General features: G+C 43.9%; 2 protein-coding genes across 6 annotated transcripts in view; one reads left to right on the top strand and one right to left on the bottom strand.

Annotated features, from left to right (window-relative positions):
- The window catches only part of FAM193B (family with sequence similarity 193 member B), a 40,190-nt gene extending 31,396 nt beyond the window's left edge, over nucleotides 1-8,794 (bottom strand). For all 4 annotated transcript variants that reach the window (XR_001628069.2, XM_016430494.2, XM_016430497.2 and 1 more), the window contains exon 1: nucleotides 8,448-8,794. Coding sequence is in view for 3 of the 4 variants with exons in the window: in XM_016430494.2 (XP_016285980.2) it covers nucleotides 8,448-8,747 (300 nt within the window). In the remaining variant the exon portion in view is untranslated. The remainder of the gene's footprint in view (nucleotides 1-8,447) is intronic.
- Nucleotides 1-12,427, top strand: part of LOC100031900 (lateral signaling target protein 2 homolog) — a 134,589-nt gene that overhangs the window by 51,677 nt on the left and 70,485 nt on the right. The window contains exon 1 of one of the 2 annotated variants that reach the window (XM_056811687.1): nucleotides 9,042-9,147. The exons of the other annotated variant lie outside the window; for it this stretch is intronic. The gene's annotated coding sequence lies outside the window, so the exon portion shown is untranslated. Of the gene's footprint in view, nucleotides 1-9,041; nucleotides 9,148-12,427 lie in introns of those variants that run through there. 2 annotated transcript variants of the gene reach the window in all.

The raw sequence follows: 12,427 nt of genomic DNA, 5'->3' as shown, positions 1-12,427 counted from the left end.
CATAAAGAACAATCTTCCAGATAACAAGCTTTTTCACTCAGTACGGGTTCTAATCATAGACTGAATGAGGGAAGAGAGGCAGGATGCTGCCTTTTTATCATAGACTGAATGAGGGAAGAGAGGCAGGATGCTGCCTTTTTACTGGATTCTGAATCTGTCACTCAATCTTTTTATCTTTCTTTTTGTTGTTGTTAATCCTTACCTTCTGTCCGAGAATTGAAATTAAGTATCAGTTCCAAGCGAGAAAATAGGTAAGGGTTGGCAACTGGGGTCAAGTGACTTGTCCAAGGTCATACAAGCTAGGATGTGTCTGCTGCTATATTTGAATTCAGGACTTCCCATTTCTGTGCCTGGCTCTCTAATCACTGAGCCATCTAGCTGCCCCTTTCAATCTTTTCCCCAGTGCCTATGGAGAAGTCATTCCATTTCAAGAACTAGTCACATCACCAGGCAGGACAAGGATCAGTTTTCTTTTAGTTACAGACTACATCTTTGAAAACTCAATGGCATGCACAAAATTTCATAGCTTTCAATGCTATCACATTTTGGGATTGGGGATGGAGGAATAAGGTTATCAAACTGGGTCAATTTACCTTTCTGCTTCAAGTATAGTTCTCTAGAAACCTGCTTACTCATAACCATGAGTCTCCAAGCAAGTTTCATACTCATGGAGAACATAGGCATAATATGTTTTCACTGGTTTACCTACAAAGAGAATTAATGTCTTCATTATAAGAACTTTCTCAGAGGTACAATATAGGCAGCAAATTCACAAGAGGCCTGTGAGGGCAAAAAGACATACTGCAGCCTCCTCACAGGATGCTTGGAGAACTTACCATATTTCTTGGCAGTCTTTACTCCACCCAAAGTGCATATGAATATTTCCCCTACCTAATAGCCCAGCATAGCAGCTAACTGACCCCTGCAAGCCCAACTCCTCACTCTCCTCCCCTTGTCCAGATCTGAGCAAGCATAGAAATCAACTGATCTGGACTTCTGGGTAAAAAAGATGAATTCTGGGGGTTTGCCTTTTATCATTTGGTCTACTCAAAGAATCTAAATTCTCTTGTTTTAATCTCCTAACAGACCCTCTCTGAATCGGGCATCTCAGAGGAAACCTGACCCTAACCTACTAGACATATTCTAGACTTTCAGACACAATCCAGTTTGGTACAGACCAATCAATTGACATGGATGTATTAAGCATTTATTATGTGCCAGGCACTATACTAAGCACCAGAAATACAAAGCACTCACACTGTATCTGCCCTTCACTACAGTCCACCATTTCTCTAACACAGGAAAAACTAATACTGGTTCTGGTATCTCCTAATAATGTTACAGAACCAAAGGAATTTGGTGACAATGTATCTACTGTGTTCTCTGGTTTATTCACCAATGCTAAATTTTTGATAAAAATAAGACCTCAAAAAAGGGAAGCTCCATGATAAATCTACAATGATTTTTTTTTTCTTTTAAATATGTTCTTGTCAGGCTTAAGGGGTAACCATGATCTTCTAAAGACTCCTAATAGTTACAATTTGTATCTCTGAGGTAACAGGAATTGGGCTGTTTGATTCTCACTATTGCTCTCTGAACAATTACCAACATTTGATTTTCTTACTGTTGGGTAATATCTGGAAATCTTAATCACCTAGTGATAGGATTAGGGTGCATTTAAGGGAATACATCAGCAATCTGGGCAGGGGGCAGTGCTCAAAGCGAATTTTAAAAATTTACTCTGGTGACACGATTCAAAAGTTTTCATCTCAGCCCTCCTGGTCAAACTTCCTGGCTGGCAACCAGGATTCCCAGGAAGCTGCTAAGATCCTTCCTAAGATTTAGCTCTTCCTCCCAGCATGTAAGATTATAGTAGTTTCTTTCTTTTTTTTTTTAAACCCTTACCTTCCATCTTGGAGTCAATACTGTGTATTGGCTCCAAGGCCGAAGAGTGGTAAGGGCTAGGCAATGGGGGTCAAGTGACTTGCCCAGGGTCACACAGTTAGGAAGTGGCTGAGGCCAGATTTGAATCTAGGACCTCCTGTCTCTAGGCCTGGCTCTCAATCCACTGAGCTACCCAGCTGCCCCCCATAGTAGTTTCTTTAAAAGACTACATTTGTTTGTTGATGATATAGCCAAGATGGATTTTCAATGGGATCAAAATTATATTTTGAAGATTGTCTATGCGATTTTATTGGCTCTCAGGCATCCCCAAATGTCCCCAAAATATTAATGCCAGAAAAGGCAATGGGCACTGGCAGCAAGGTTTTCTTTCAAAAGCAACCAGAATGACTTCCTAGAGGTAACCCTGGGAAAGTCACAACTCCAACTGTATAGTCCCTGCCACTCTTCTATCTTATAATCGATACTAAAAGGTAAGGGTCAAAAAGAAAAAGCAACTAGAATGACTTAATCAGCAGACTAAGACATTCCTATTCATACCACATTTACCAGCATCTTAACAGCATACTATATAAGCATAAACTCATGTCTTCAAAATAGATATGGTTTTAATGATGCCAGCTCCCAGCACAAAGGGCCTTCATTTTTAATTCTGCCAAAATGTGCCTTTTTCCTCACCCACTCCAGATTTGAGAACTCTTCAAGATCTCCTGGAAAAGCACAATTTGCTGTATCAGTCAATAAATACCCTCTTAGAAAGTAACAGAAGAATGAAGCATCAACCATCTCTCTCACCCTTAAACTATATATGGCTGATCTCCAGGCAAAAAATCAGAGTACTGACTTATACAGTGAAGCACCTATTCTGGCATACAAAGGAAAAGGAATGATTTGAGTCATTCACAATGTCAAAGAGAGGAATACACAAATAATGGGCCTCAGCAAATGTGTTTTGGATCTGGAAGTCAGACCAAAAGTTAAGAAGTCAATAGGACTGTTTGGCTTTTAGAGGCAATAAAAAATAACTTGTTCCAATGAGATAATGGCCCCCAAATTCAGATCAAGGCTCAAACTAGGACCACTGTCTATCTCTAGAAGGATCTTGAAAAGTGATGATGATGATGATGCTTTAAAGTTTGTGAAGTGTTTTACCAATATTCTCATTTTGATCCTCATAACAACCCTGAGAGGAAGATGCCATTTATTATCATCCCAATTTTACAGATGAGGAGACTGAAGCAGACAGAAGTTAAGTGACTGACTTGCTTGGAGTCATATAGCTAGTGTCTAAATCTAGATTTGAACTCAGGTCTTCCTCCTGGTCTCCAGGTCCAGTGCTCTACGCACTGTACTACTTAACTGCCTCTGTACTCTGAAAAGTTCAGAGATAGCTCAATACCCTTGGCCTGGATATTTCCATATGCAGGATGGGCAGACTTCATGGTGCCCATTCCCCCAGCACCACTTTCCATCTCTTAAGGTATATACAGGGAGCAGAATGCAAGCTAAAATAGTTTTAATGACTGTTAAGAAGCCACCAGACAGGTTTCCCCTGCTAAACACAGTTAACACTGTCCAGTGTTACAGACTTCTTTTCCAATTTATCATGATAGTGAAATACAAACACCCATGAACCAGAAAAATAAAGTGTACTTCTGTAGCTTCAATTAAGACTAGGGCCAAAAATACTCAGTACTAAAATGAAACTGCTGGATTTCATGGTGCCCTAGCACCTGGGATATGTTGAGCCCCAAAGTAATTAAGAGTACTGAGACAATTAAATGCTTTCATTGAAAATTGTAAATAACCATTAGTGATCTACATCCTAAGAAAACTCAACTTCAACACCCTTAAGCCTTTTCCCATAACTGCCAAACCAACATTCCTACTGAAGGTGCCAAATCAGCTCTAGGGGACAGGACAATTCAGTACAAGTCAACGTGTGGAGAATCTGTGGCACGTACACTGCCAATTCATTAGCTGACAATTTAAGCTTGTGAAAAAGAACAGTTGCCCTGACCCCAGTACCCAGCAAACCTGCTTCCAAAGATCAATATTACACAACTCTCTAGTAGGGAAAACAAATCTGCCCAACCTTGTTTAAAGAAAGTTCCCCATCTCCACAGCTCATCCCATTTTCAAGACAGGGTAAACTGTAATTTAAGGAATCATTTTGGATTATGGAAGACACCTTAGGAAGTTGGCATCATTGGAGCTAAAAAGAGTCACTGCTATTATAATTTTGTAGTATAGTGTCTAGGAAAACAGGGGAGCATTTCAGCCCTAAAGAAAAAGGTTAACAGGGAAAGCCACATAGCACAGTGAACAGAGTGCCAGGCCTGGAGATGGGAGGTCCTGGGTTCAAAAATATGATCGCAGACACTTCCTAACTGTGTGACCCTGGGTAGTCACTTAACCCAGATTGCAAGCCCTTGCCCTTCTTCTGTCTTGGAACTGATACTAAGACAGAAGGTAAAGATTTTTTTTTAATGAGTTAACAGCCCTGCCAATACTTAATTTGTGGCCAAATCTACCTATGCAAAAGATGTTCATTACTATGCATCTCAGATCCAAAATTCCAGTCTGAAATTTACATTGTATCTCTATTTTCTAAGGGAGTAAAGATTGTTCTAGCTATGAAAGGTGCATATTTGCCTTCCTCTCAAGATTGTATCAAGACTGGAATACCCAGAAAGGGAAAAATTACAGAGCACTTGAATGCTAAGGGCTTGAAGTAGGTTAAGACAGTAAAAATTAACTGATAAATTAGTAAACCAATTGTTCAATGAGGAAAGGGAAATTGTTTAGACAGTTGACAAGATGTTAGAGTACTATACTCATGTTAAAATAATAGGATCATAGCATTTAAAGTTGAAAAAGATCTCAAGGATCATCTGGTCCTAATCCCCTTTATTTGACAAATAAGAAAACTGAGGCCAAGGTAAGTGACTTGCCTCAGATCACACAGATCATTAAGTTCTAGAATTTAAACCTACTTACCCAGACTCCAAATCCAGATAGCACAGACTAATGCTAGACCAGTCAAAAGAACCGTAGCTTCAAATCCTGACTTTGACAGACTTCCTAGACATGTGAGGCTGAGCTAGTTTCTGCATCTTTAAAATGGGGATGACATCTGTACTGACTACCTCACAGGGTGAGTGAGTATAAGGTAAATGTTTCAAAAATGAGAGCTTCTACTTCAGTCCACTCAGAGACAAGAGACACAGACAGTGGGCTAGCCCTTCTTCTTTTTAAATAAAACCCTTACCTTCTGTCTTAGAATCAATACTGGGTATTAGTTCTAAGGCAGAAGAGTGGTAAGGGGTAGGCAATGGGGGTCAAGTGACTTGCTCAGGGCCACCCAGCTAGGAAGTGTCTGAGGCCAAATTTGAACCTAGGACCTCCCTATCTCTAGGCCTAGCTCTCCATCCCCTGAACCACTCAGCTGCTGGCTAGCCCTTCTTTCCCCAAGATAAGAGCTTCTTGGCCTTTGTATAACCAATTCCATATCCATAAGAAATTCTTCATTAAAGGTAGGGTTATGGGGCACTCAGAGCCTAGCATGCTTTCACTTACTCACATGCAGCACCTCCCAAGTGGGAAGTTGTGATTTCAGAAGGCTGATCTCTTGAAAAATGTCTTAAAGATGCTTTCCCATTGAAGCAAATGGTACAGTTTCTCCCTAGGCTCTTTCAGGATGGAGGAGGGAAACAAAAGCATGAGGAGAAAAAAAGGAAGTATGCAGGTAAGAATAAATTGTTAGAAAACTAGTAAAAATAAGTTCATGGAATTTGTCTCTCTGACCTGGGTTCTGAAGATTAAATTCAAACAGAACAATAAAAAGGATCTTAAAAAGATTAATTTGATGGTTTTAAACCAATAAGATACTGATTCCTGGGAGAGTGAGGATGGTAGAAGAAGAGAGTTTAGGGAATTGTCTCATCTAGTAAGAAAAGTCTAGTCTCTTGAGTCATTTCAAACTAGACTGGGCAAAACCCTGGAGGATATACTCAAGGGGATCAGAGGCCCAAGGAGAAAAGGGGTGGAGAAAGACTAGGATGATATGATGATATAATAATAATAATAGCCTTTTCCTAATTTCTAATTCCTGATTCATGGCCCTGCAATCCTCATCTTGACAAGTCTCACTGAGAGCATTCCTAGGGTGCAAAGCTGAGGGAGCCAAAGTGGCCCATGTCAACCTTTTAGGTAAGCTGAGAGTAACTGTTGGCACAGTAATTTGAAAAGAACTTGTTAAAAAGGGTCTTAGGAGTGAGGTGATCTTGGCAGAGTCCCCACCAATCCCTATGCCTCCACTCCCAGAAAGATCTCATTGTAAATAGCTAGTTACAAAGACTGCTTGTGCCTTTAAAAAAAAATTTGCCACAGAGAGTTTAATGTAGTTAGGACTATTACAAACATCTGGTTAATATACTCAGGCAAAGGCTTCCAGTTTATCCCCAATGTACAGCATTGAAAAGGCAAGATAAGCAGGTGAATGATTTGACTTCTGTCTGTGTGCTTTAATCAGAGAACAGCTTCCCCAAACTAGGCTTTTGTGCCTCAGCAGACAGCACAGAGGAAGAGAAGTATTAGCACCACACCAATGTGTTAGTGTGGCAAACTTCTGTCTGTAGGCAGGGTAACTAAGTCTTAGGAAAGGTCTTGAACCACTTTACATATAATAAATCTCTCACTCTGAGTATCAGTGATACCACTCTCCTAATTTTTTAAAAATGAAAGGTAGGTGGGACACTATGGGAGAGAGATGAAGCAACCTAAAAAAGACTGAAATCAATCAACAGCAGAGCTGGGAATTTGGAAGTGATAACTCTTGGCTAAAGCCACTACTACACTCTCACCTGTTCTTAAGCAGCAAAAATTCCATTTCCCAAGAGGACCACAAAGCAACAACCCCCTAATAATTTCTGCCAAGAGACAGGTTAGGCCAGGTAGTTTAAGGCTTTAGTCCCCTGAAATACATAATGAATTTCTAGAGAAACACTTTCCTGTCACCATGTATCTATTTTGGGGGACCTGCAGAAAATTAAAGAAAAATAAATTAACTTCTTATGATGTTAAAATTAAAAGAGGCCAACATGACAAATAGGTTTCAAAGAAGAGCTCATAGCTATCTTTGGCTTCTCCACAGCCCCCAAAGATAATCCCCATCATTCTTTCCATGCATAGCTCCTTTAGCTAGAGTAACAAAGGTGACACAGATTCTGCCTACTCCCAGGCCCACTAACCCCCAAGGAGGGGGAAGAGTCCAGGGAACCAACAGATACTCCCCCTGCTGACAGATGTTTGGTTCTTGTAATACAAAATATATTTCCAACCCACCTCATCCAGTACACACAGCCCTCCAAGTCTCCTTCAGATATCAGCCTACTTCTCTTCCACAATGTTAATTCCAGAATTTTGTTAAAACAAGCAGAGGGGAAGACTCCTGTCCCTGGCATCTGGCAATTGATTCTCAAGTCCCTCCTGGAGAATCTGTAGCACAGGCAGCGCAGCCTCCCAAATACCTGAAAAGGCACTGACAAGGTACCCCGTGCTTTGCCCCTGAACTCCATCTCCTCTGCCCCAAAACAGCTGTCAAGGGGCAAGCCTAACACTGGATCAATGAGGACAACTAACTCCCATTCCTTCCCTCCCTCACTCCCCATCCCATCAACTCCAGCTTCCAGCAAGGGGGTGAATGCTAGGTAGAAAGAATCCTCTTCCATCTACTCTCTTGGGGGCATCTTTATCTACCTCTTCCTGACCAGATCTGCCAATTCAAATCAACACTAGGGTGAGCCCTAGACCCAGGTCTGGACCTAGGTCTAAGTACTGGCAGCAGAGGAATGATTCTCCTTTTCCCCCTCTCCCCAGGATCGGCTGCCAAAAAGGGGGGTGAGTGAAGAGCCAGCTGGCCTTCTGAACCTGGGTGTGGGACTGAGAACTCAGGCAGAGGGGAGGTACTCCTTCCCGCTCCCTCCTCCCCCTCTCCCCCTACTCTCATCCAAGGATCAGATGGCAGGGAGAGTGTGTGAAAAGCCAGCTGGCTTCCAAAGCTCTGGGTGTGGGATTGTGCATCCCCAGCTCAGGGAGGTCATCCTCCCCGGGACCTCCCTTGGGCATCCCCAAGGAAGGGCAGGGCAGGTTGCCAGGCTTGTTTTCTCTGGGGTGGTACTGAGCACCCATGCACCGGGGGATTCGCGCTCCCTCCCAGGCTCTCTGCGGGCAGCTGCGGCCGAAGAAGGGGTGTGGGTGTGTGAAAAGAGCCCCCGGGCAGCTGAAAGGTCAACCTCCTCCTCCTAGGGGCAATTGCCAGGGAAGGGGACAAGGGGAGGGCCCCTGGCCCTGGACCGCTGCCCGCTTCGCCCCTGCAGCCTTGCCCAGGGAAGAAGGGTGAGCCGACCACGGGGCAACCTGCTGGGGGGCGCTGCCCAGCCTGGTCCATTGCTGCCCGATCTTGCCCGGCCCGCGCTGCAGGCGGGGATGCGGGGCCGCAGGGGAGGGACCCGCCCGCCCGCGGCGGCCGTTCGAGAGCATACCTGAGGGGCCGGGCCCTGTTCCTGCTCCTGCTCCGGCTCCAACTCCAACTCCAGCTCCAGCTTCGGCTCCGGCTCCGGCTCCGGCTCCGGCTCCAGCTCTAGCTCGGGCTCCGGGCGCACGGGCTCCTCGCAGCAGCCCAGCCCAGCTGCCGCCGCCTCGTCCGAGAGTCCCGCGCCCGTGGCGGGGCAGGGCGGCTCGGGCTGCGGCGGGGGCGGGGGCGGCCCCACGGCCCTCTCCCTGCGGGCCCCGCCGCCGCCGCCGCTGCCGCTGCCGCTGGGCTTGTTCCGCCGCCGCGTCATGCTGCCTGCCCCTGGGCCCCCGCTCCCGCCGTCGTAGCCGCTGCTCCCGCCGCCGCAGCCGCTCCCGGAGACAGGACAACAGCCAATATGGCGGCACCCGCGGCTCCCCCCTTCGCCCGCTGCCAGCAGGTTAAAGGTCACGGTGGCCCAGCGCCGCAGACGGTTCTGAAGCCGCAGTGTCCGCCATGATAGATGAGGGCAAAGATATTAGCTTGCTGGGGGGCGGGGCAGGGGGCGGGGCATTTGCCCGGGTCCTCGCGGTCTCTGCTTGGAGAGCCTGGGCCCCTCTCCGCACTTTCCGCAGTGGGATCTCTGCCTGTCCAGACTTGCCGGGCTTTCTTGAAAAGAGGGACGAGACGAGGCGGGAAGAGGTGACTAAAGTGATGGAACTGGAGATTAGGTAGGAGGCGGGCTTGGAAAGGGGGGGCGAGAGGGTTTGTGCTGAGGAGAGGTAGTTTTGGGGAGCTGTGTCATGAGGAGGATTTGATGAGAATGCCCAGATGGGAATGCACGTGGGTAAGTGTTAGAGATTGTGAAAGTGGAATTGGGGTTTAGAGGATAGAGATGGGGCTAAAGGATATATCAGAAGGGAGAGAGCAGGCAAAGGAATGAGTTGTGGGGCAGGTGAATGTTTTCTGTAGGAGGGGGACCACAGACTCTTGAGGGCTTTAAGGGAACTTAGAGATCATTGAGTTCTTTTCCCCTAGTAAAATGAGACCCAGATAACGGATTTAAAGGGAGAATTTTTAGGCCACATAAAAAAGAATAATAAAATTATTTATATTGTTATTACACTTAAGAATTAACCACTTGCTCCTCCTGGACTCTGACCTATCAAAGTATGAGAATACTGCTCTCTCTTGAATCTCTTCTTGTCTGTCTGACCATTCTCAGCCTCCTTTGTTCGATTATCATGACTATGGGAGTACCCCCAAAGTTCTGTTCTGGGCCTTCTTTTTTCTCTATACCATCCCACTTGATGAACTCATCAGTTACCATGAATTTAGTTATCATCTCTATGCAAATTACATCCAGATTTATGTAGTCAGACAGCCTCTCACCTAAGCTAGATTCCCCCAATCGATATCCTATTGCATATTTCAAATTGCTTGACCCATAAGGCATCTCAAATTCAGCATGTTCAAAACAGAGCTTATTTTCTTCCTCCCTCTTGCAATCGTTCTTCCCTGTTTCTGTGAAAATCTTTTCAGTATCTCAGACTTACAATCTTGGTTTCATCCTCAACTCCTCACTCTTTCCCCACATATCCAATTAATTGCCAAATCTTATTGTTACTACTACCACAACATATCTGAAATCCATCCCCTTCTCTCAATTTACACAGCCACCATTTTAGTACAGGCCTTCATCATCTCTTGCCTGGACTTCTGCAATAACCTCCTAATTTGTCCTACCCATTCTAGTTCATCCTCCATAGATTTTCCTAAAGTTCAAATCTTCCTAGTTCCCCCTCAGTATACCCACCACCACCCTAACCCCTTTACCTTCTGTCAATCAATAAACTCCAACAGCTCCCTGTTATTTCCAGGATGTAATAGAAACTCTGGCATTTAAAACTCTTCACTATCTAGCTTCATGCTAACTCACTGATCTCTTCTACAGAGTCTATGGTACAGCCAAATTAGTATTTTTCTTTTTCCTTGAATGCAACACTCCATCAAGCCTTTCTATGACTGCATTAACTTTCTCTCCAGCTCCTGATGCACCCCCTCCTCATCTCTATATTTTAAAATCCCTCAGTTCCTTTGAGAGTTACTCCAAGTATCACCTTCTGCATGAAGCTTTTCCTGGTGTCTACAGTTGCCAGTGCCTTCTAAACCCCAAACAGGTTACTTTGTATCAATTTTGTCTGGGGGGGGGGGTTGTAGATTTAGATGTTGTTTATGACCCAGGGTTTACCTGTGTAACCTTTGGCTTACTGGTGTATACAGTTGCCAGTGCCATCTCCTGCACCTCTCCAAAAGGTTACCTTGTATTTATTTTTTGTTTTTTGCATTTTGTAGGTTTCCTATGACCTAAATCGCACCCATCTACAAAAGGGCTCCAAACTGAGGATGCAAAGGGATCAATTTCTGACCTGGTGGGAAGCCTGACTCCAAACAGATTCAGATTCAGGGTTTTTTCTTTTCTATCATGTGCTTTGGCTCCTTATGATACCACCCCAGAGTCCCAGAGGCCCCCCAAAAAAGAGAAAAAGCTCAGTATTGGCTCATGTCTCTATGTTCTACCTTGAAAGGTATCAGATTCTCTTCTGGAAAAGGTATTCTATATATAAAGTATTAGGTATCAGGTATAGGACTGCTATTTATTTCTTCCATCACAAAAGAAATACTTAAAACACAAAATATATATAACCTCACATTGACAAGTACTTAAAAAAGGAATACATATGATATATAATATGTAACAAAAGATTCACAGGATTCTAAAAACAAAACATAGATACATAAGAGGCATTCAAGGGATCCACAAAAGCTCATGAATAGATATAGAAACACATTAAGTAGCACTTCATTTATATTCCCTAAGGAGGTAACAACTTTTGGGACAAAGGGACCACTTAAGAGATTTCACTTTCATATCGCTCTGTACTGTTTGAATAGCAACTCAAGGTTATTAAGCCAGGGCATGGTTTATCCTTTTGGTGGTGGTCTTCTCCAAGAAATGTGTGACTGCAGAAAGTACCTCCTACTGCCAGTTAGCTACCCAGGAAATCACATCCTCTTGAATATATAAGATAGCATATTAGGCTAGAAATACATACCTAAAGATCTTTATTCAGACACTTGTACTCTGAAAAAGAAACATAAAGCAGAAAAGGCAATTAGAGATTTAAGAAATAGTCTCAGGCTCACCTAAGAATATATAAATACTCACTGACTCATAGGTATATAACCATAATTGCTGCTAGGGAGGCAGAGAAAAAAAAACCCTCTCTTCCCATGTTGGGAAATCCAAAGGATGAGTATTGGAGTTCCAAACTATGCAAAATAAAAAAATAGAGAGTGGCAAAGACTGTCCTCTTCTTTTAACAAATTCTACTGAGTGGGCAACATGTCCTGATTCAAAGCCAGTCTTCTTTGTCTTTTGTTTAAAAAAAAAAAAGAATTCAGCTTGTCTTAGAATTGATACTAAGTATGGGTTCTAAGGCAGATGAGCAGCAAAGACTAGGCAATTGGGGGTAAGTGACTTGCCCAGGGACCCACAACTAGGAAGTGTCTGAGACCAGACTGGAACCCTGGATCTCCAGACTCCAGACCTGAGACTATCCACTGAGCCACCTAGCTGCCCCACCAATCTTCTTTGTTATAGCTCCCAGTCTTGGGAAACAACATGACTAAACAGCACTGGATGGGTCTCCAGACATGTCTCTCGATGTGTCAAAGCCACAGGAGGCATTCCAGGTCAGAAGATAGGGCATACACCTTTTTACCTCATTATATTCTCTCTTCCAGTTAAATATTGGCCATCCCCAGAAAATCAACCAAAGTGCATTTGGTTCAGTTTTACATATTCCCAGTTTTGTAACATTCTCTACTTTTGGGGAACCAAAAGAGATAGTGCATTTAAAAAGGCCTAGATAGTTTCTAGCAATGGGGAGATAATAATTCCACTGTTCTCTGCCCTCATGAAAGACCTTAGTTTTGGGTACCTCACTC

This window comes from Monodelphis domestica, chromosome 1, assembly GCF_027887165.1.
Source record: "Monodelphis domestica isolate mMonDom1 chromosome 1, mMonDom1.pri, whole genome shotgun sequence".
In the NCBI taxonomy this organism is placed as follows: Eukaryota; Metazoa; Chordata; class Mammalia; order Didelphimorphia; family Didelphidae; genus Monodelphis; species Monodelphis domestica.
This window is presented reverse-complemented; position numbering and strand designations above follow the sequence as displayed.